At 35.1% G+C, this 25,284-nt stretch overlaps 1 protein-coding gene across 1 annotated transcript in view; it reads right to left on the bottom strand.

Annotated features, from left to right (window-relative positions):
- The window catches only part of CCT2 (chaperonin containing TCP1 subunit 2), a 52,686-nt gene that overhangs the window by 17,949 nt on the left and 9,453 nt on the right, over positions 1-25,284 (bottom strand). The window contains exons 2-6 of the mRNA XM_089087475.1: positions 15,575-15,748; positions 7,778-7,913; positions 6,405-6,534; positions 4,031-4,233; positions 3,289-3,389 (exon numbers count right to left, since the gene is read on the bottom strand). Of these exons, the coding sequence (XP_088943601.1) occupies positions 3,289-3,389; positions 4,031-4,233; positions 6,405-6,534; positions 7,778-7,913; positions 15,575-15,748 (744 nt within the window). The remainder of the gene's footprint in view (positions 1-3,288; positions 3,390-4,030; positions 4,234-6,404; positions 6,535-7,777; positions 7,914-15,574; positions 15,749-25,284) is intronic.

Raw genomic sequence — 25,284 nt, 5'->3', positions numbered from 1 at the left:
TATGTTGTTCACTAGTTCCATAGAAAGCCTGTGACATACCCTCCATCTGACGATTTAGTGCAGAGTTGACTGGTCGAGACAGAACCCATAAAGACCTTTGAACCTCTGTCATACCACTTCCATCGGTAAGATCACCAGCCGTTTTGAGACAACGCATGAGCTCTTACTCAATGACAAGATCCGTGGAGAGCCCAGCCCAGAATCTATCAAAACGTCTGATCACATACATCCCACTCTGGAAGGCTTAATAAACAGTGAAGTGAAACTTGATAAACATTCGGAGTGAAACTTTTTTTTACCTTGTTAAGTGGCAGAAACATTGAATAGCTTTTTTGTCTCTACACATGGTCAGATATCAAACACGGGTATCAACATAACCAGATAATTTATTAATTACAGTAATTTTAAGTTGCGATTTTTTAGCTTTATGCTTCATTCGGAAAATTATTTGCACAAAGCGTGGGACAAAACGTTGATATAATTTATTGCATACGAAGGTAATGAAAGTGGTGTAGCTGTCTTCTGTGCGTTAACTGGTCTTCTAAACGAGCCAACCATAATTTATCAGCCCACTTTTTTTTCCAACAATCGACAAATCGTTGAACAATAAGTGCTAAAAGAAACATGTCAAATAGAAAAAAGTGCATATTGATAAATATGAAACCGGTTTTCTAGCAGACACTACATCAGGTTAATTTGATTTTTGGGCTCAGCTCATCATTTTATGTCAGAATAGTTGCCTTCTGATAATATGGTGAAAAAGAGGTCACAACGATGAGAAGGGTAAGATCACATATTGATGATTATGAAACTTTTCTCTTGTACACTTTATACCAAATTTGCTTTCATTTTCGGGCTCAGCGCTTAATTTTACATCGGGACTATACTTCATATATAGAAAAACGAACATTTACCGATAGTTAATTCTTTTTTTTTAACTGAGAAAATTGACAAGAAAAGCAAAAAAACTAGTTTTGCATCGACCTAGAATGTGCAACTTTGGATATGTTGTCGAACTTTCTTTTTTTCTTTTCTTTACAACATGGTATAAAAATCATTCCTGTTGCAATTTGTTTGGGCTCGACCCATATTTTTGGCTAGTTTGCCTGTACTATTATATCTATTCTGATTTTAATTACTTCTAATTGTACTGACCAAGGTTATGCGTAAGATGTTTGAATTAAAATATTATTTCATTTTGTTACAATCTCATATTAAGTTTTTGGAGCTGCAGGTTCAAACAGTATGGATAACTTATAGAAGTGGGAACTAGCACAATTGTAAAAAAAAATTACCAACGCCATCTAATGTTTGGCGTTTCTTTCCATTTTTTTATTTCAATAATTAGGGAAAATGAGTGTAATTTGTAAAATGTACTGACATATATCTGGCTTCAATTTATGACAAAAAACAACAAACAAAAAGAACATAATCGTGAAGTTTTGAAAATGCCACGAAACACCAAACGATAGATGGCATTGGTGATACTTTTGTTACTCCACTCTTATAAGTTACCCATACTCTTGGCTTTGCGTCATTAATCCTCAGTTAGATAGGATTTGTGCACAGTTTTGTCACCATAAGAGTTTAGAGCTTTTACAGAACGATTATTTTTTTAGACACGAGTTCTTTTTTTTAGATAATTATAATTGTAATAATTTATTCTTAAATAATAATTTTTTTTTGTCTTATCATGTTTTTATGTCATTATCTTTTATGACAGAAGGTTTTGCATTTATTTATTTTTTTAGTGGAAAAAGCGACATGAAGCCAAAGCATTTGGGCATATTTAATTTTATTTCAATTTCTGAATTAAAATTTTGTTTATTAATCATATATCTATATGTTTTCATTTTAGTTACACAGGCAAGGGTCTGAACTTTCAAAATTAACACTAATATCAAAAACCTAAACTCGCAGGTTGAAAGCAATCAAATAGAATTATGGCAAATTAAAGGAAGAAGATGAAAAGAGACATACTTTAATCTTATCATAGTCCATGGGCGTGTTTGCAATAGGTATTTGCAATACTCTGCAATAAGTATTTGCATAGTCCATGGGCGTGTTTGCAATCAAATAGAATTATAGCAAATTTAAAGAAGAAGATGAAAACAGACATACTTTAATCTTATCATAGTCCATGGGCGTGTTTGCAATAGGTATTTGCAATACTCTGCAATAAGTATTTGCAATAAGTATTTGCATAGTCCATGGGCGTGTTTGCAATCAAATAGAATTATAGCAAAATCAAAGAAGAAGATGAAAAGAGACATACTTTAATCTTATCATAGTCCATGGACGTGTTTGCAATAGGTATTTGCAATACTCTGCAATAAGTATTTTCATAGTCCATGGGCGTGTTTTCAATCAAATAGAATTATATCAAATTTAAATAAGAAGATGAAAAGAGACATACTTTAATCTTATCATAGTCCATGGACGTGTTTGCAATAGTTATTTTCAATACTCTGCAATAAGTATTTGCATAGTCCATGGGCGTGTTTGCAATCAAATAGAATTATATCAAATTTAAAGAATAAGATGAAAACAGACATACTTTAATTTTATCATAGTCCATGGGCGTGTTTGCAATATGTATTTGCAATACTCTGCAATAAGTATTTGCATAGTCCATGGGCGTGTTTGCAATCAAATAGAATTATAGCAAATTTAAAGAAGAAGATGAAAACAGACATACTGTAATCTTATCATAGTCCATGGGCGTGTTTGCAATAGGTATTTGCAATACTCTGCAATAAGTATTTGCATAGTCAATGGGCGTGTTTGCAATCAAATAGAATTATAGCAAATTTAAAGAAGAAGATGAAAACAGACATACTTTAATCTTATCATAGTCCATGGGCTTGTTTGCAATAGGTATTTGCAATACTCTGCAATAAGTATTTGCAATAAGTATTTGCATAGTCCATGGGCGTGTTTGCAATCAAATAGAAGTATAGCAAATTTAAAGAAGAAGATGAAAAGAGACATACTTTAATCTTATCATAGTCCATGGGCGTGTTTGCAATAGGTATTTGCAATACTCTGCAATAAGTATTTGCAATAAGTATTTGCATAGTCCATGGGCGTGTTTGCAATCAAATATAATTATAGCAAATTTAAAGAAGAAGATGAAAAGAGACATACTTTAATCTTATCATAGTCCATGGACGTGTTTGCAATAGGTATTTGCAATACTCTGCAATAAGTATTTGCATAGTCCATGGGCGTGTTTGCAATCAAATAGAATTATAGCAAATTTAAAGAAGAAGATGAAAACAGACATACTTTAATCTTATCATAGTCCATGGGCGTGTTTGCAATAAGTATTTTGGCGTTTTCAATTCTCTTGGGTTGATTCACGCCAGGCTTTTTGTTCAAAAGGAAACCTTAAAAAAAGAAAATAAACAGCTATAAACAGCAGAAACGGGATCTGATTCTATAAAAGCCTTAATAGGATATTGTAAAATTAGATTATCCCTCCTTCATATCATGCCATGGCATTTCGGGGGGATGTGGTTTTGTTAAGTTTTTTATCAATAATTGGTGCTAGATAAATAAAACATAGTTATTAACAAAAGCCTTAATAATTAATTACATAAAAAACCTTTGAGTCTTAAAAATTACATAAAAAACCTTAATAGTAAGTAAGTTTTACTGCGCTAAAGGCCCTAGGGCCAGGGCAATACAAAAAAGAACATTCAATTCTAAATAATTGACATTACATAAACAAAGAAAACACGTATCACAAAAAATCTACTTATGTGTTACAAAGCCAGCCTGAGAAATCGTCCTAAATTTGTAACACTTGCAAAATATTCATCAGTCATGTCTCATCAAACATACACTCCATACACTTCATTTCGCAACTCAATCAGTTCTTCTTACTCATACATTACAGTACCCACACTCTCATCCATACTTCCATACATCGGGCAAAAGTATCTGAAAAACCACGAAGATCTGAAAATCGCGAGGCATCATATCCCCCTCCCCAACTTTCATACGTGAATACCTACAAAACACTTACCAGAATCTAGAAATGAATCTAAAAGGGTTCCACCACTGATCTTAATTATTTGAATTGCAGTCAAATCTCCAGAACCCTTTAGACGAAGAACTGCGTCAACACAGAGATTAGAAAAGAAATCTTTGTGCTGGCTTAGGATCTTGGAGCTAAGCGTTGTTCTTGCGATGTTCAGCAAGTCGTTTTTGAAAGCCTCTTGGTTCTCGCTAAAAATACAGAATAATTTTATATTTTACAGGAATAAACATTTTATTCCATCATTTAGCCTAGGATTGCAAGAAGACAAAAGACAAATATGTAGATTCTAAGAATTGAGTCGATCAAAAATTATTCCCTCCTAGTAGATACTCATTATTGGCTAAATGAAGTCATTTTATTACTCATGATTATAATGAACACTGTTTTATTCGTCAATTCATACAGCATAATTGATTTTCTACCTGAACTAGTAAAATAGACTAAAGGGCGAATATGCAAAAACTCAAAGATGACACTCCGTCTGTTACCGATTGATTCTCTATTAAAAACTTTACTAATAATTGCAAAACTACATCACAACGTTGAGCTATTATTTACAATCGTTACATAGCCACTTGCACGAAGAAAAAGTTCCGAAACTTAAAATGTATAATAGGTAGACGAATTACCAGGAATATCTAACCTTCACCCCTGAAGTTCAACACAACTTGTGATTCTTGCCTTCAAGTGACTTTGTGATAGCGGAGACATCTCCAAATAATCAAACCTTGACGCTTGCTATCACCAGGGCTCCAAATGTCAATGGTGTAAAATTTCTTGTTTAAAGCTATTTTTGCTATAGGTGCCCTTCAGCAATATTTCCAGATAATCGTGCACTTTAGTCTGAAATTTCAGCGTAGCTCAAAAGTGGCGACACCTCTGAACATTCATTCACTCTGTTCCCTTTGCCCAAAATTTCTTGTCCCACAAGTTTCAAGCAATTTGGATGTCGGAGAAGGGGTCGAATGGAGAGACAAAGGATCATCTTTTAGCGCTTGTTTCAACAATAAATCGGGTTTTAGCTTCTTTTTGAGCATATTTATAATCCAATTATTTTTCTGGTGTGCTCTATAACAAATATGTTGTCAGTCCCTTCAGAATTTCAAAATGGTGTCTCACATGAAGGAATTTTGTAAAAAAAAAAAAAAAAAAAAAAAAAAAAAAAAAAAAAAAACGGTAGTCATTCATCAGCTCCTAAAGCAGTATTGATCATCATTAAAAAGGAAACTGTAAATATCTTGTCTCAAAAGTTGATCGTCTTGACGTGGGCCAACTTTCTAATATCAAAGAGAGAGAGAAAAGGGTTTTATTAAAAAGAAACAAAACACATTAACAACAAAACCTGAAGCTTATTAAACTTGTATGGGCAGACATCACCCTTTACAAAACTCAACATACACAATTACTACCAGCCATCCTTAGCCCCCCCCCCCCAAAAAAAAAGATAAAACAATAAATAATAATAAAATAAATAAACGAATTAGATTAATTAATTTCTAATAAATTTCACGACCTAACTGGATACCGAAGACACAAAATTAAAAATCATTCTTCCATTCCATCTCCTCGTCACCCTCCCCCAAAAAAAGTATCACAATCACTCGAGAGAAAATTCGCTCAGCAGGGATTAAAGTTCATATGTAGGCAAACTAAGATAAGAACCAAGAGAGAACCAGCAATCTTTTTTTTAGCACCGGGAAAAATCTTAAAGTTTAAGTGGCGCATGGTATACCCTTTCCCTGTCTCAGTCCCAAACACAGAAGATAGAACAGCGAACTTAGCCAAACTCACCAACAGAAATGACTTGTAGAATTACATGGCAGTACTTTCAAGGGGAAATGGTCCTTTTTGGAATCTCAGTTTTTTTTTTTTAATAATTATTCTAACAGAACATTTTAGCAAAGGGACAGAGAGCCCTAGCCTGCTGTAGCCTGCTTTCATGGAGCTTTCTATTCGAGCGCAGATCGCGGCTTGAAGAAGCAAAAAATTGGCGGGGAATTTCACATAGCCCTCTATGACCTAGACTAATAGAACTACATTTTAACTAAATCGACCAGAAGCACAGTTTCCATAATAAAGGGAAGGCTAGATCCTTATCACTTTCTTCCAGTAATCAAAAATCAACCACATACGGAAAAAAAGACAAAAAAAAAAAGAAGAGAAAACCAATGTGTTGCTCTAATAACATATTAAATACAAAAATACAAGATACTCTATGAGATGTCGATATCTCGATGACGATATAGATTATAAAAAGCTCTTGTCGCTTTTTTAGTTCTTGTGCAACCCTCAATAGGAGTAACATGCCAAAAAAGAAGATTTGGTAAGAAATTAAAGTAAAGAATCAATCAGGATATACCTATTATTTTTAGTGGATTTTTCAAGAGCATCCTTCGCGGCTTTGATAGCTTTTCTCCAACCAGAAATAATAGTTTGTGGATGAAATTTCATTTCGATCAACTTTTCAGCTTCTCGTAATAATTCTGATGCTGAAAAATAAATCTTTATTTACACCTATCTGCATAAACAAGGAGCACCCTATCCACCCTTAGAACCCCCCCCCCCCCCAACTACGAGAATTTCGTACAAAAAATAAGTCAAGTCCAGATTATCAGGCCATCCATCTAAACATTTTCTTTGCTGGCTATATTCCCCTCTATAACTGAGGATGAAACTTACATTATTACATTATCAGTATTACATTATTACATTATCAGTAATTTACTCATATCTTGCCTTGCAGAAATCGCTTTAACTAAAAGATTTCCTAAACTTCTAAATTCAAACAAGTAAAAATATGTCAATCCAATCAAGGAAAATAATTATTAATACTGAAAAGAGGGGGAAGGGAGGAACATCTGTATTCAGGGTCACAAGTTAGATTATCGAACCTCGTTCAAAACAATCATCAATAATTCTCTGATGTGATAAATGCTTAACTAGTGGTGGGGTCGATGATCAAGTAGGTTCTCGTATATCTTTTTTTCTGACCTCACCACACAGAAAAGAGAATTATAGAAAATTGGGCGAGAACTAATTCAGTCACAATTAAAAGATCTAACAGCCTTTTAAGAAACACAGACGATTGGAGAACGCCAGGCCACCCTTTCAATGGCCCTATCCACGCCCCGACGATCAATTACGTTATAAGATGAAAATCTTGCAAAAATCGTTTTTTAGAACATTTCAAAGGTATGAGCATACACCCATGGAGATAACATGACTCATGCAACTCCTGGGGGGGAAAGAACCAAATTGTTCAAAAACGCTTCATATATTTAATATATATATATGTATATATATTCTAGTGGGGAGGGGACAGAATACTTCACAAACATGAGTCAAAACCTGCTTTTAAGATGCAGTTTTTCAACAAAGTCATACTTATCAAAGAATTTTACGAATTCAATTCGATTAATTAAATTAAAAATAAATTTTGATTAATTAGTTACTTAAATCCATTGAAAATTACTGGAATACACATTAATTTTGAATTAAAAAGCTATTTTTATTGCTCCAATTATCCACCACTTTCCTTCAAACTATTTTTTTTCAATATAGATTAACCATATCATCAAAAATAGGCGCTCAAGTCAGCCATCTTTATGCTTCCGTTGAGAAATAGGATCTTCTGCTTATCTATGATATAAACTTCAGAAAAGTTGAGAGAATGTTTTCCAAGTATAAAAAATACACATACTTTTAAATTGATTAGCTAGAAACAGTAATTACCTAACACAGTTACAGAAGTAGTGCCGTCTCCAACTTCATCATCCATGCCTTTTGCTATGTCAACAAGGACTTTGGCAGCAGGATTATCAACTCCAATTGATTTTAAAATTGTTGCACCATCATTTGTCATTTCCACCTACAAAAGACAATGGAGCATTAACAAATCATAAACAAAATTGTAAAATCCAAACATGAAACTAACTTCTATCTTGCTAGAGAAAAAGCAAGGACCCCAACGAAGACAGAAAAGCATAATCGAGAAAGCGTTTCAACACCGTCCATGCTAAGCAAGCACCCTTGTAATACTGGGTTAGCACCTCTAGAATTAAAGGTAAATCTCTTACTAAATAATATAACCAGATAGGTAGTCAAGGTTATCACCCCTGGTACTAATATACCATTTGTGGTACTTTTTTATGGTGTGTGGTATGCTGTTTATGGGCTAAGAAACCCCATTGAGAAAAGAGAAGGCATCAAGAAAGAGCTTCAATGCCACCATGACAAACATGCCCTTTGCAGTATGAAGTTAGCAACTCTAGAACACAGTGTGCTAATGGTAGCACACATGGTACTAATTTACCACTTGTGCTAGTTTTTGTTTAAGAGGTGTAATACGTCTTTTCCCAAAAAAATGAATATCCTACAGTCTGAAGCTAAGGTACTGGTGAATTTAACTTCAACTTCAGAATGTGCTATATTTTAGGGGGAGTAGGGTACAATTTACCTACTATTGTAGTATCACAGATTTCAGATAGTGATATTATTCACATAACAATTTGTCGTAGATAATTACTACTGATGACGGTCACTGTATATGTGACCGAAATATCTGGTATTTTTGTGAATTTCTATCATCACTGTCTTTTAAAAGGATTTTATCCCTATTTGAACTTTTATTTATAACAATTTGTGGATTGAAAATGAGGATGTGCTAAAGAAGAGGCTCTAATTTAAATATAAGAATACGCATAATTTTTTTTTTAATGGGAGACTACCCTTCACAAAATTTCAATGTGGAGGAAACAGAAGTTTGAAAAAAGGTTTTGTTTTTTCAACAAGAAAATACAGCAATTTTAGAAGATTCGAATAGATTTTACTTTTACTACATGCTTCAAAAATTTTAAATAGTTTTTAATAACGAGTACGCTTGAACAGGGTTGCCACCAGATGAAAAAAATAAATCACAAGATTCTTGAAGAAAAAATCAGCAAAAAATCACTAGATTGTTGAGAAAAATCACTAAATTAGCAATGAAATTACTAAAAGTTATAAATAGCTGCTTCACCAGACAGTGTGATTTTGCGTTTGAAATGACCGGTTTTAGTAGCTTTCAAGACTATTTTATCAGTATGATTAACTTGTTCGTTTATTACATTCAACAAGAGGCACCAACAGGTGGTGTAATTATACCCCTAGATTCTGAAAAATATTTTAATCTGGTTTCATCTTTGTCTAAGCAAAAATACCTCCTACATTTTTAAAATAACTTTTTTGTACTCTTAATAAAAAAACAATCAGAAAAGAAAATCCTCGCCCACCGCCCACATTATACTAAATTGGCACCCTTGGCTTATCTTCCTGGTGCGTGATTGTTGGCTTGGCTAGAGGTGGTTTACCCGAAATATTTACTTTTTCTTTTTTGAGATTCTTACTTAACCATGCGAAGCCCCCCCCCCCCTCCTCCCGTTTCCTACGCATTTAGAAACCGTTTCCTTTTTACCCTAGTTAAGCTAGTATAATTGCTGGAACACCAGCACGGATTTTGAAAAATAACAACAAAGTGATAAGAAAATAAAATTATATATCTTAACCTGTATGCCTCAGTTTTATCAGAAAAATTAAACAAAATATCGAAGTTGCTTTTAATCCCAAAATAACTATAATATCTCTAGCAAATACAGGCAAAGATATAATTCCGAAAGACATGCAAAATGGTGTAAACAGAATACCTTCTTCTTGTGGAAAATATAATGTTTGAGAAAACGAGAACCCAACAAAATTTAGAAAATAAACTCAGACAATATGACATAGCAATATATTATTCCTTAAAGTACAATTAAGAAAAAAAAAAACAAAAAAAACAAACAAACAGAAACTTCCGATTCAGCAGTTGTGGAGCGTCTGTTTGACCTTCCGTACGATAATGTTATGTTCGATGAAACAAAATAAATCAATATTTGTGTTGGGCAACTACAAAGTATTAGTGAGATTATAAAAATTGAATCCAAAAATATTATGTGTAGCAAAGGTAGAATGAATAGAGAAGAATGTGAATATCGATTAAATTCAGTTTATAATAGTTTAATAATATATTAATAATGTAATAAATTATTAATAATATAACAGTATAATAATTTATAGCCTTTAGTAAGTACTTTTGAAGTAGCCTACTCAAGAAATAGAAACTAAGCTAAAAAAGGGAGGAAGACTTGAGAGATCTCAAGACTTTTAAATATAAAGACCCGACCATTTCATTTTAATGCTATCATTGAAGAGATTTCACCGGTTCAGTCCCATATAAGTTTGATCTTAAAATATAATCATTAAAAAATGCATTTAAAAAACTGGCTCAGAGAAAAAAAAAATTGGATGGAAATTTTGTTTTAGTGAATTTCCTTGCAACACGTGGGGTTGAACCTGATAACCTTAAATCAGCAGGCACGGTTTTCTCCACCACGCTATCACAAGGTATTTGATATCATTATTTTCCTAGGAAGCTCTGCACATATCGGCTCATTTATAAGTTTGACTTTAAAATGCAAGATAAAAAAACCTTTGAAAAAGGCATTAAACGAATTTAGCAGCGCAGAAGATTCATTAAATTTATCAAGCACAATACTTTCATGATCTGTTGTTAGTTTTTAATTAATCTAACCTAGGGCATATTTATTACTTTAAAATAAAAATCCTCTTCCGTTTTGCTAGAGCCCCATACCAGAAGGTTAATTCATACACATATATACAATAGTATATAGCAGACATCCTGTTGTGTGCATTATATATTGCTGCGTGATTGAATTTTGTTTAAATTTTTAATTCTCTTTTCGTCATTCTTCTGTTCTTTAGTAGTGCGTTTTCTTGTTTTTTTATGTTTTGTTTAGGCTAGTTTTTTTATTTATATTATTATTTTGACGTTCATAGCAGCTTCCAGCTCTGAAGCCGAAATATATGGGCTTTTACTATTATTCTGTGTTAAAACGTCCGTTTTCCACCCTTAAATCTCTTAAAAATAGTACCCAATATTGAAAAATTTTCGTTTCAATAGAATATAGAAATGATATTACCATATTGACGGATTGATGAGAAGTTGCTTTCTCAACTAAGCAAAAGAAAAAACCTTACAATGGGTCTATCAAAAGTTTGCAATATGTTAACGACTAAATGTCAATGCTCTAACTAAACTTTCATAAGGATATTGCCAATAAAATAAATGACAAAAACAACAAAATTCGATTAATCTCTATACAAATCGGTTGTGCAATACCACTTCTGGTCATATTGCCAGACCTGAAATCCTGATGACAGGGGTTCAGTCCTGGTTATTTGATTTGGGATGGGGGTCAATAACGCGACTGTTAGCTCAACCAGAGTCGATCTAGCTCTAAATGGAGAGTCGATCTAGCTCTAAATGGTTACCCGGGGACCTCTGGGGGGAAAACATGGGAAACGTCGAATGATTTGCCCTCAACCGCGCTTTGTACTCTCGGCCGAAGGCAGAGAATCAGGAGATCCGTACCTGCGCAACGCAGAACAAGGTGAGCATGCAAAAAAGTTCAAAAGAAAAAAAAAAGTTCAGGGAAGAGGTTGAAAGAAAACAAAAAAAGGCCTTATTTTAAACAAAGATACAGTTATATTTTCTTTGCCTCTATTTGTGATAGTCTACTTTAAAGAAATTCAACAGACGTTCCTTCTTATTGTAGCGAATAATAAATTAGCTTCGTTTGTCCTAAATAAGGCAATAGACACGATGCATCAACAGCCATGGATAGAATTTACACCCCATCAGATTTTGAGCTTGTTTAGCAAGAAGGCATCTTTTTTCTTCCCTTTTTTAGATTGGTTTTTACTTTTAGAGGACTTTGAAAGGTTAGTTTTCTAATTTTTTTACCAAGGAAGAATTTCGAGAAATTCTAGCCGAAATATCAGTTTGGCTTCGTTCTTCTTAATAACTGGTTGAAAATTACCTTTGTTTTTGTATATCCTTCTGTTTTTTCAAATTTATCTAGTTCATCCGTCATGTATAGCCAATGGCCTTGGAGCATGGCCATTAAAAAACGGACAAGGATTAATTAATAAAATATACCAATTTCCAAAAAAGTTGTTCTTACACAAGTGAAGAGGAATATTAAAAACCTAAAATCAGTAAAAACAAAGTCTCATAAAAAAATCAAGCTGAAAGAGAAAAGAAATTGACGTGAATTAGTAAATTAAACGGAAACGAACATAAATTAAAATAAAAAATCCAGTCAAAATGAGGCAGTTGTAGGGGAGGTAGTAGAGGGGGCACTTGCCCCGGGCGAGGAAATTTTAGGCGCGCAAAGTTTCAAATAGATTACCTAACGGTTATAATCATTTTGGAATTGTATTTTTATTAAAATAAAGCAGAGGGCGCAGTTGGCAGCAAGCATAAGCAAATTGAATCCACATTTAAAATTTTTCCCATATCTTCGTCACCATTCCTTGATAATGAGTAAGTAGACCAAATTTAATTAATTTTAAAGTTGCTAGAATTAATTGTGCAATACGGCGATGAAGGGGTCTTCGCAAACACACAAGTCGTCTATCAAATATTATTAGTCATTGCACTGTGAGTGGCCAGTAATAAGAGATGGTTTTGTAAAATTAAATTAATATTAACGTACCTTAGATCGACTGTGGGCCAGGAGCGACTAGATAATTTACCCTTAATGAGCATAGAACGCAGAGAATTAGAAGCAAACAATTGGGACGAGATAATTAATAATTTTGTAAAGTAAGAAAAGCCAGATCTAAATAAATGAAAAATTTGGTTAATAAATGACAATTTTGCTGAAATTTCCTGAAATTTTTTTGGGAAACAGGGTGCGGGGGGGGCCTAATCAACATTTTGTCCCTGACACAAGAGAGGCCAGAGCCAGCACCGATTTATAATTAAAATGAACGGACATTACTGCAAATAAGACTAAGGCTGCTGCCCCCTCCAGCACCATGGAGAAATTTATAGAAAAATATAAATGTTTTCAACAGTATTTTTGCCATAGCACAAAAAAAAATTCTTAGAATAAACACATTTGCGACTTTTAACTTAGTTTTACTAATTTACAATTACTCTTTTTTTTTGCATTATACAGGACGAGCATCCCTTTCATAGGAACCATACACGCCCCCATGACAACATTTACAACACCTACCCCCTGGGCCCTGGGGAAGTGTGTTGACACCAGAGTTTTTGTTATCTAATTTTTGAACAATTTTTAAAAAACTGGCTGTCTAAAAATTTGTAGCAGATGGGTTTGGGGAAAAAAGGGCATGGGGGCTAGTTGCCCTTAAATCTCTTGACTCTTGAAAAGTGAGCTAGAACTTTCAATTTCCAATCAAATGAGCCCTCTATGAAGTTTATACCAGCATCCCTTTCATAAGAACCATACATGCCCTTAGCGCATAACTTAGACCGCCTTCTCCCGGGCCCTGGGGGGTTGTATGGACACCGGAGTTTTTCTTATCCGACCTTTGAACTGTTTTTTTTTTTAACAAAATGTCTACTCAAAATTTTCATCAGATGGGTTTGGAAAAAGACGGCGTGGGGGGGACTAGTTACCCTCGGATCTCTTTGGACTATTAAAAAGTGAACTCGAACTTTCAATTTCCAATCAAATGAGCCCTCTCTGAAGTTTATACGAGCACACCTTTTATAAGAACCACATATGACTCAGGGCATAACTTACAACGCCTGCCCCCGGGCGCTGGGGAGTTGTTTCGACACCTGAGATTTTGTTATCTGACTTTTGAACAATTTTTAACTTAATGGTTATCTCAAAATTTTTACCAGATATATTCAGGAAAAAATGGGCATGGGGGGGCTATTTGCCCTCCAATCTCTTTTGACTCTCAAAAACTGAACTAGAACTTTCAATTTGCAATCAAATTAGCCCTCTGAAGTTTTTACGAGCACCCCTTCCATAAGAACCATATATTCCCCCAGGGTATAATTTACAACGCCTGCCTTCGGGCCCAGGGGGGATGTGCCTTCGGGCCCTGGTGTTTTCGTTATATGGTCTTTGAACTATTTAAAAAAAAATGGCTATCTCAAAGCTCTTATCAGATGGGTTTGAGAAAAAAGGCGTGCAGGGGCGGGGCTAGGTACCCTCCAATCTCTTTTGACTCTTAAAAAGTTAACTAAAACTTTCAATTTCCAATCAAATGAGCCCTCTTTGAAGTTTATACGGGTATCCCTTCCTTAAAAACCGTATATGCCCCCAGGGCATAATTTACAACGCTTGCCCCCGGGCCCTGGGGGGTTGTGTCGACACCGGAGTTTTTTATATGATTTTTGAACTATTTTAACAAAATAGCTATCTCAAAATTCTTATCATATGCCTTTGGGGAAAAGGGGCGTGGGGGGGAGGAGGAGGGCTGGTTACCCTCCAATATCTTTTGACACTTAAAACGTGAACTAGAACTTTCAATTTCCAATTAAATGAGTCCTCTCTGAAGTTTAAACGAGCAATCCTCCCATAAAAACCATATATGCCCCCAGGGCATAACTTGTAACCCTTGCCCTGAAGACATTGGGGGGAGTGTCATGCTCAAAGATATAATTTCCTGAACTTTGAACTACGTTGAACAAAATGGCCATCTCAAAATTTTGATTGGATGTGTTTGGGGAAATCGTGGGCGTGGAAGGGGTGTTAGTTGCCTTACTACAACTTTCGACAATTAAAAAGGGCATTAGCCATTTCAATTTCAATCAAATAAGCCCTTTTTGAAGTTTTTACAACAACGCTTTCTCTAAAAACCTTATATGCCCCCAGGGCATAACTTACAACCCTGGCCCTGAGGACTGTGGGGGGGGGGAGAGTTGTCATCCTCAAAGATCTAATTTCCGGAATTTTCAACCATTTTGAACAAAATGGCCATCTCAAAATTTTGACTGGATGCGTTTGGGGAAAAGGTGGGCGTGAGAGGGGGGTTAGTTGCCCTCCAATCACTTTCGACTATTAAAAAGAGTACTAGCCCTTTAAATTTCCAATCGAATGAGCCCTTTTTAAAGTTTCTACGACAAAGCTTTCTACAAGAAGCTTATATGCCCCCAGGGCGCAACTTAAAACCCTTGCCCTGAGGGCTGTGGGGGAGTGTCCTCCACAATAACAAAATTTCTATCTGGAAATCAACTACGTAGAACAAAACGGCTATCTCAAAATTTTAATTGGATGTGTTTGGGGAAATGGTAGGCCTGGAAGGGGTGTTTGTTGCCTTCCAATCATTTTTGATCCTTATCAAATGAGCCAATCGAATGAGCCCCCTTTGAAGTTCTTACAACGACCCCTTCCATATGAAGTGCCTCTGGGGAAAAAAAAAAGTAAATTTCACTGTCTTTTCAGTCAAATTTTACAGTCAGACCACAAACATTCGACGGCTTTTTATGACAGCTAGTCCCCTGTTCTGGTATTCAAATTAAACAGACAAAAGTATCCTCAGATTTATACATGATCAAAACAGGTGTTTTTCACTGGTAGAGAGCCGCCCTGTCAAAAGTGAATCAAGCATTATCAACATAAAGTTCAACTATCAACTACTGAAAATGAAAAATATGCTTACAACTCCTTCATTTCTTCCCATTCCAACAAGAATCTTATCCATGCCTTTAGGGCCCAGTGTGGATTTTACAAGATCTCCAATGGCAATTGCTCCAATAAAGGAGGAGAGCCGCGCAATCTCTGCCTTCTCTTCATCAGCCTCTGCTTTCAATATTCTCACTGGGTTTAAGGACACCTAAGAAAAAGCGTAAATATAAGCTAATTACCTACAACATAAAGAAGCATGAACATAGGATAAGAAAATCGTGGATTTTGAAATTAATAAACACAGGAAAAGTTCAATAATAGCAAACAAGCTTTCATTGACTGAACACTGAATTTTCATAATAAACATTGGACTATTAACAAATCTGTGTGGCAAGTTTTTCCGCCATTACGCCGAATCCTTCATTTTCTTAGCTGACGTTCTAGTCAGCTAAGAAAATGACGATTAAAATCAAATTTTCTATATGCTTATTCAACATTAACAGAACAAAGGATAAGAATGATTCTTTGAACCAGAAATTATCTAATTTCGATATTTTGTTTCTACAAGAACACCTCTTGCCTTGGTGAGTTTGGAATCTATTCGCAGGAGTAAAAAACACTTGGTTTTTGCTAGAAGTGCCCTCAAAACTTCCGGGAGACCTTCAGGGAGGCTGGCCTGCCTATTAAAACAGAAGCTACCACCGCTATCCCCCGTGTGTTATCGTGAATAGAATTGTTATCATTGCAATCCGTTTTGTTACCCTGGTTCTTATTAATGTATACTTCCCTTGCAACCAAAGATCCTTTTCCTCTCTAACAAAGTATACTAAATCACGTGCATTGCTATAGACCCTCCTTGTTAGTGTTGAGAGTAATGGCTTGGATCCTGTTAGGCGATATGAGCTATGATATAAACTCTACCTCAACATGGACTGATTTATTTTTGGATTCGTTACCTAATGGCTATCAAATTTTGGCTATCAAATTTTGGATAAAGATGCATCACGTTCATACATACATAATAGCGGTTCATTTTCTGATATCGATCACTGTGCTGTTTCTATTAGCAATATTCATACTGAACAGGATGAATGTGATTATGACATCTGCCATATTCAGCCACTGTCACCATCAATAAGATTTGGGCTGAACAAACCTTATGTACTAATTACCAAAAGCAGATAACCAAAGAGACTGGAATAAAGCGGATTGGACTTTACATCTATCAACCCTTGCTCTTCTTTTATCTACAATTAAAAGTTCCATTTAATTTGTTATGTACCAGTGTTATATCCGCACAAGCTGGAGTTCAGCTTATTATATATTATAGCTAGATTGTATCCTGCCTGAAAAAAAGCTGAAGAAATGGCTTTCCCACTTTGCCATTTTAAGCTTAAGACAAGAAGTTCAATATAGAAACCTGACCCTGGTTTAAATATTGTAAAAAATCATACAAAGTTGTGGCTTAGAATTTGGGTAGCGTGTGACCACCCTTTAAGGGGTCACCTTTTTGACATTAAACAGAAAACAAAGCTGGAATTTAAACGTTATCTTTTTAAAGTAAGGTACAATGGTGCGAAATTTCCAGACTTCTAGTCAGTGGAAACAAGTGATTAATGTTGCGAAATTTGATTCACCTCCTACTGCTGATCGGATCCCTAATGCCTCTGGGATTAATCATCATAATAAGATTTTTAATATTATGAATTATGCAGCTCATTCTCAGTTTGCTATCCTCTGTTCTTATGTGTTACCTGCAAGAATTTCCCAAGGTCATGTGCCTCCTGTTTCTGCTGACCATGTGATCGGTTGTGTTAAGAATTTAAAATCTAAATCATGTGATATTGATGGTATTAGTGTTTTTCACCTTCATATTGATTCAAAATAATTGAATCATCATTTGCAGTTATTATTTCAAATTTGTTTGTGTACGTCTTTGATGCCTGATTCTTTTTTGTATGGGAGTGTCACTTTGATTCTTAAACGTGGGGAAGATCCAACTAATTGCGCATCATATAGACCTATTACAGTAGCTTGTTTGTTGAGCAAACTTTTTGAACATGTCCTGCTTTTTTTTTTTATTCCAATATTCACGGCGCCAGGTACTTCAAAGTATCTGATATGCCGCTATTCATTTACCTTGTTCAATGGCCTCGAGGTTTTAAATGTCTATTGAACCTTCTTTTGAAGGTGTCAACCGAGGGATTTGCAGGGATAATATCCCCAGGAAGATCGTTCCAGATAGAAGTGTAATGCCAGATGAAGCTGTTCCTCAAGTACTCAGTTTTTGGCGTATCCTCCTTTAATAATTGGACCGAGCTGTGTGCCTTTGTGTCTGCCTTGTCAGCTGGACAAAGGGCGGCACAATTCGAGAGAGCTCGTCTGAAGGAGGCGAATTCATGTACTTGTAGAAAACAGCCATTGACGCTACATCAAGCCTTTCATTTAGAGGCTGGAGCAATTCTTGTGTAGAGGCGCAGCCCGCCCTATTTGCCCTATTCTGGATCTTTTGAAGTGGTTCCAACAGCGTTTTTGGAGCACCAGCATATAGCGGGCATCTATATTCAGCTATGGGTCTGATGCAAGACTTGTAGAGTGGGATGATCGAGCTTGATGGAAGAAGGTTTTTGCAGCAAAGAGTAACTCCCAGCTTTCTTGCACAGGAGGTTCTCACCCGATCAAGGTGGTTGTTCCAAGAGAGATCAGTGGAGAAATGAACCCCCAGTAGACAAAGCTTGTCGACTCTCTTTATAGCATCCTTTTTGAAGATGAAACTGGGGTGTTCATGTGGCATCTTTGATTGGGTAATTAGAAGCTCCTTTGTTTTTGATGTATTGAAGTTGATCATCCATGCATCAGACCACTTTTCAATTTTCAAAAGATCCATCTGTAGGGAAAGGGAGGCTTGTGTTGGGTCTTGTTGTTTAGGGACGGCTGAGTGTGTTGTGGTATTGTCGGCAAAGTGATGCAGAGGGTTTGCAAGGTTGTCTCCCATGTCGTTTATGTAGATAAGGAAGAGCGTGGGTCCCAAGACAGTGTCCTGGGGTACCCCTGCTTTCACTGGATATTCGCGGGAAATAATCCCGTCAAGAACAACCCGCTGTGACCGATCGGAAATAAAGCTCTCAATCACTTTTAACAGACATCCACAAACACCATACACATAGAGTTTCTTTAGCAGGCCACGGTGCCATACTCTGTCAAAAGCTTTTGCAATGTCGAAGGATAATAGCCTGATGTTGTATCCCATTGCCAGAAGTTCTATCCAGTCCTGATACTGGGCCACTAGGCAGTCAAATGTTGAGTGTTTCAGGCGGAATCCATATTGGTGATCGCCTAGAAGGTCATTTGATTCCAGGTGATGAAGTGTTTTATTAGAGACGCTCTTGTAAACTTTGCCAACACATGAGAGAAGGCTAATAGGCCTGTAGGAGCCCACACTTGGATCACCTTCTGGCTTTAGAGTAGGTATAACATGGGTGGACTTCCATGTTCGTGGGAAGGTTCTGGAGCAAAAGCACAGCCGGAAAAGCAATGACAAGGGTCCAGCTAGTTCGGCACTGCAGGACTTGAGGACAACCTTTGGTATGTTGTCAGGACCCGTGGCTTTGGTCACATCAAAATGCTGCAGAATGCGAAGAATCTTGGGAGCAGAAAAATTCACGCGTTCCAGGACAGTGTCGGTTTCATCGGAGAAATTTGGCACTTCTCTACTGTCGTAGTCTAGATTCGAGAATTCGGCAAAAGCCTTAGCAAGAGCTTCAGCCTTTGCCTGTGGATCTTGTACTACTGTCCTGTTAGTCTGGAGAGAAGGAATTATGGTCCCCTGGGACGCCGGTAAAGAATTTCCTTTTGGAAGAATTTCCTGAAATTCTTCCAAAAGTTGATTATGTGTTGAATCAATTTGGGTTTAAATCATACATAGGATGCATTTATGTGCGTTAGATGTTTCAAAAGCTTTTGACTTGGTTTGTCACAGCCAACTAAGGTATTCTCTTACCCCACTTGGAGTGAATTCATCTGTTATATATGTCCTTCGTTTTTGGTATGCCAATTCATATGTTTGACTCTGGTCAGGATAGACCTTTTTTGGTAATCTTCCTATTTGATCTGGACTTAGGCAAGGAGGGGGGTTGTCACCATACCATTTTAATAGTTGTTTACATCCTGTGTTTTCTTGTATTTTTCTGTTGTGTTTTATGGGCCTAACTAATTTATCTTATACTGCTTATACAGATGATCTATTACTTATTAGATGTTCAAAATTCATCCTAGCTAAGTCTACCCAGTTTGTTTCTAAGCTTTTTGAAAAAATTGACCTCATGTTTAATGCTTAAAAATGTGAATATTTAGTTTTTAATGCAAAAAACCCAAGAAGTGATTTGAGTTGTGGTTCTTTCTCAGTTAATCTGGTTCCTGTGTTGCATTGGTTCAGGATTATTATCTGCTCTTCTGTTTCAGCTATCCGTGCTAGTGTGCTTGCAGATATTAAGAATAAGCTTAAAGTAGGCTATGTTAAAATTGTCCCAAATTGTGGCCGACATTCTTGTAAGGCCTAGGCTAAACTCTATTCAACATATTGTGACCATTCCACTCTTTTTCTATCAGGTTTGCACCCATTTTTTAATACTAGTGATATGCAGCATATTAGAGTTTTGCATTTCTGTTATTGTAAATATCTTTTGTATCTACCTTGTTGGTATAGAAACTGTAAGATTATTTGAATGTTTAATGCAACTGATACATTGACATCATATAATAAATTGGGAGTGCAAGTTAAAAGAAGAGGCTTGCATGCAGTTAGGTCCTTTTCATCCTCTTGGGCGATTGTTATGATTTGCATTTGTTGTTCTTTATAATTAATATTGTCATAGGATAGTTTTTTCTTTTTTATGCATTCTTTTTTCTTCCATTTTTGTTACTCCCCTTTATCACCACATTAATGGGTCAGAAATAAATTATTATTATTAATTATTACTATAGCAAAAAGAAAATATTATATATTTAGCACTGATGCTCACAGCCCAGCCTGAGCAACATTTTTATGTAGCTAATAAAACCAAATTAGCTAAGGTTGGGCAGAACAGTGAATTAAAACTATTTCTTAAATTCCCTGAGTCTGGACAGTTGCAAATTTGAAATCTAGTGCTAATTATATTGTTAACTAACTCCTGATCAATGAAACTGATAATATCTTTATTCAGTTTTATGATGATACATTTCCTGATGAATTCGTTGTTTCTAACGTTTTTGGGATTTGATTTAATATAAGGTATGGGTATGTATGCAAGGTTTTATCCTATGGATTTAGGAGTAAGACATAAATCCATAAAATCAGCAAATTATACAAAAAAGATAAGATATTAGAGGATAAATTGCAGAAATCTCAATGTTCCAGGGATCATTTGGATGTTCTCTTATCCTTCTTAAATTTACTGCTTGTATTTATTTGTGTCATTTGAAAGACCTTGTGATATTTGACCATACCAAGTGAACCTATTCTATCAACATAACATTATCAGGGGGATCTGATACCTTAAAGGATCCTCTTTTTTGTCCATTATAACCTTTTAATTTGGCGTGGCCAACTATTTGGTATTGACTGGGTGGTCCTGCTTTAACTTGTAAAGTTTGGACAATAGATATAAATAAACAACAGAAAACTAAAAGCTGACACCAATTTGTCTGGAAAGCTTAGAAAAATCATTCAATCCCCCCCCCCCCTTTTTTTAACTGAGGATAGAAAGATTCAGTTTTAATGAAACTTATATGAGTAGAACCATAAGTTTTTTTGTTGCTATTTTTTGGTTAATTGGAACAGGAATTTCTTTTTAAAGTTCAGGAAAGGGCAGTCCCTTAAAACGTTCTATCATACCTGCTTGAAAAATAATAAAATTCAGTCCAAAGGAATTATCATTTCAGTAATTAAGCTGCTTTGGGAGTTCCCTGTGGTGTCACCCACTTTGACTGACATACTCACCAACAAAAGAAAAATAATTTTGATGTTTTAGTCAAATTTCACACCAAACCACAAACTCTTGACAGCTTTCAATGATACTGAGATTTTACTTTTTGTACATATAGAAAGCTCTTATGATAGAAGTTGGAAATCTTGTTTTTTCTTCATTTTTAACATGTTATTGTACTGACATGAAAATGTTCCTTTTTGGCTTGCATTTATTTGTGTCATTTGAAAAAAACTCAGAATATATGAGACTACCAAATGTAATTATTCTATCAACCTAACATTATTAATTATCTTCTTTTTTCATTCTTTAATTAACAATAAGAGTACATGGGATAGTGTTTGGATGTAAGTTCTTGAGAAATCTCTAAAATGTTGAATTTCTCCCTAGTCTTTCATATAACAAATGCTTTGCTACCACCTGTGCATTCCAATGTTGAAGAGCATATTAATGGATTCTTTAATGAATAGACTAGTAATTTTTTTGTAATACCAAACTACTAAGTAAATCACTAGAACTAAAACACACCCACTTTAATCAAGAAAGTCTGATAGTAACAAAATAGAAACTAAAGAAAGAAACCCCTCTTTATAGCCCCCTATTTCAAATGATAGGTCTTATTTTCATAGACTCTTGCTTAAATGGCCCTAGTTCAATTTTTAAATTATCAACTGAAAAGAATCAGAAGATGAGTCCCATCAATTAATCCATAAAGCTTTTTAATGACAAACAAAATATCCATGCTGACTACGATGGATCACTATGAGCTCCAGGGAATTTGGAGAAATCAAGGCTTGAACATACAACTTGGACAAATCTACAGAGTAGTGTCTATTTTGTAGGAGGCAGTTGGGGGCCAGTTATGATGGGTAGTAAATATGCTTCAGAAAATCTTGCTCTAGGACTACAAAACAAAACTATGTCAACAATTCTAGAAATTTGTCATCTTTGTGGGGCGGGGGGGTTTCCAAGGACATATACTTGGAATCTCAATAGTTGTCAAATATAAAGAAAAAACAGTGTAAATCATCTACAGAGCTAGAAGGGATGGCCCATTTAAGTGTAAAAAGCAAGTAAATTTCCTGAACCAATAAATACAATACTTTTCTTTTTTAAAAGGTTAGTACTTCTTGAATCAGAATAGGGTATTGTATTGGAATCAAGATATTTAGGTAAAATTAGGATTAGGATCAGAACTCAAAATATTTTCAGCATCACCTTGCCACTACAAATTTGTAAAAATATGTTTATCAATGGTGCATGCCAGGCAACACTAGGGGTGGATCAGAAAATTTTTACCAGGAAGAGGGATTAGGGGTCAAGATGGAAAAACCTCCATTTGCATGCCCCTATTTTTCAACTTTTCTACTGGAATTCTCTGGATCAATATTTTGGTTGGGGGAGGGGGATTCCTCCTAGCCACTTCCCTGTATGCAGGTATGCACGGATATTTTTTCCATGCTTTCTGTTGTTTCTATTATTGTTTTGTCCACTTGTTTCTCTGCCATTTCCCTGTTAAATATTTTTTTTATTTAGGCAACAGTTTATTTTATGTCATTTTACCAGGCTAGACTTTGTTTTGTGCTATATTTTCTTTTGTACTTTTGCAAGGGATGATCTTTGCTCCAATATCCATGCTTTCCTCAATATTTTGTCATTAACTACTAATTTTTCTTATGATTTCTTCTTTTGTATTCAGAGAAATTGTAACTTTAGTCTTTAACTACAACACTTACTTTTTATAATACAGGGTTTGGATAATATCTACACAATCAAAATTGGGAAAAGTTTAAGGGGAAGACAGTTTAAAGATGACTTTTTAGAGTATGAAATACCTTGCAAAATTGCTTCTTGTATATATTTCATCACAAGGGACAAACTTAGTAAAGGTCCATACATAACTTTCTCCCCATCATATGGATCTGAGTAGTGGCTCAGTTTTGCATACAAAAGTATAAAAAATACACAAATAAATCTAAACTAAATTCTTCAGTTTCTTTCTATAGAGTTTTTTATGAACTTCTTTGGTTTCTCTAATCTTTTTTTATAATTTATAATTGTGTGGTTAGAATATGCAGTCCTTCTGCATAAAATTTCACTTATAAAGGCAACAAATTATAGAGGTAAACTAAACAAAAATTTGAGCTACAAAGGTAAAAAAAAAAAATATTCTCTACAGCTACTAGTGTTAAAATTAACTTTATTACTGCATTAATATAAAATCAAGTAACATAACATATTAATAAAAATACTCATATACACCATCACACTAAGCAGTACAGTGCATATACTAAACTCAGTGCATAAAAAAGTTTACAATCTTCTTCTGTGTATATCTTCAAAACCTCAGAAAAAATATTATCTAGAATAGTATTGTTTTTTTTCCCCAAAAAACAAAGATGTAATAAAAACTGCAGCTCTGGCTTCTTTAGGTGTAATTTCCACTGGCTTATCTTCCTTGTAAGAAGGAGCATCCTCATCAATAGTAAGGGATTTTATCATTTCTTCATCAGTTAATATGCTGAATACTGCTACCCCCTTGTCAATAAGTGTAAATTCTTCAAATATTAGCATCTTGTCTGATGACAAATGCATTTTCATCTCTTCTTCTTCTTCTATTTCACAGCAGGCGGGCTTTTCAGTTGATATTATTTAGCTCTTTTCCTTTTGCTTCACTCTGTGGGCTACAGAGCTACTGGCTTGGTTGTCTCTTATTTATTAGATATTCTCAGATATCTTTCAGTAGATCTTTCGACTCAAGGAGTTCAAATATAAGATGATGGATATCGATTTCTGTGCTGTGTGCATGTATAGTCAACTAGGCTCTTGGCTGATAGTGAGATTTTGTGGTGTTTGAAGCACTTTAACAGTTTACAATGCAAGGTATGCTGTGCAGACGTCAGCATATTACATTCAAATAGGCAGTGGTCAATTGTTTCATTATTCATAATACAATACCTGCAAAGAGGGGACAGGGGAACTGAGCCACTTGAATTAGGAAACTGATAGAAGAATGCAAGAAAGTTTAGTCCATTTGTTCCAGAAAAAATTCTCTGATAAATTTTAGAAAAGTAGTTATTGGGAAAGGGGGAAAGAGTAGGATTTTTCTTATTAAACATAGTATTTGATAGTCTCCATTGGTAAATATCTCTAATGGGGATTGGTCTTCCACTTGGCTGGTCAATATTTATTGCATTTTTTGCTATTTCATCAACCTGATGATTACCACTTATACTAGAGTGGCGAGGAATATACTGAAGATAAGTTCTTATTCCACTTGAAGCAAGATTGTCAATAATACTAAGACAATGATAAGTGTCAATATCCAGCTTATACTGAGGAGCTGAAGACAGCAACTCAAGGCTTGATGAAGAGTCAGAATAAACTATAATATTATTTGAATTAGCAATCAAGGGTTTATTTTGCATTAGGTGTTCTAATGCCATGATTATGGCACTCAACTCTGCAGACATTATAAATACATTATTATACAATCTCTCACCCATTGCAATTTTCAGGTGAGGAAGCAAGGCACCACTTGCTACCTTCTCGTTCATTTTGGACCAATCAACAAATATTTGGAAATAGTTTTTATAAGTAATTGTATTAAGTTCAGCAAATTTTCTTCTGGACAAAAGCAATGGGGGTTAAATCTTTAGTCCCCTTTGAGAAATCAGTATTTATTTTGGGGATTGACCAATTCCGTGGAAGGGATTGGGGAAAAATAGTTGTAATAGACTGCTAGTACAAGAAACGTCTTCTGCATATTGCCATACTC

Source organism: Artemia sp. Qi Xiang Cuo, chromosome 4, assembly GCF_049724085.1.
Source record: "Artemia sp. Qi Xiang Cuo chromosome 4, ASM4972408v1, whole genome shotgun sequence".
NCBI classification, from domain to species: domain Eukaryota; kingdom Metazoa; phylum Arthropoda; class Branchiopoda; order Anostraca; family Artemiidae; genus Artemia; species Artemia sp. Qi Xiang Cuo.
This window is presented reverse-complemented; position numbering and strand designations above follow the sequence as displayed.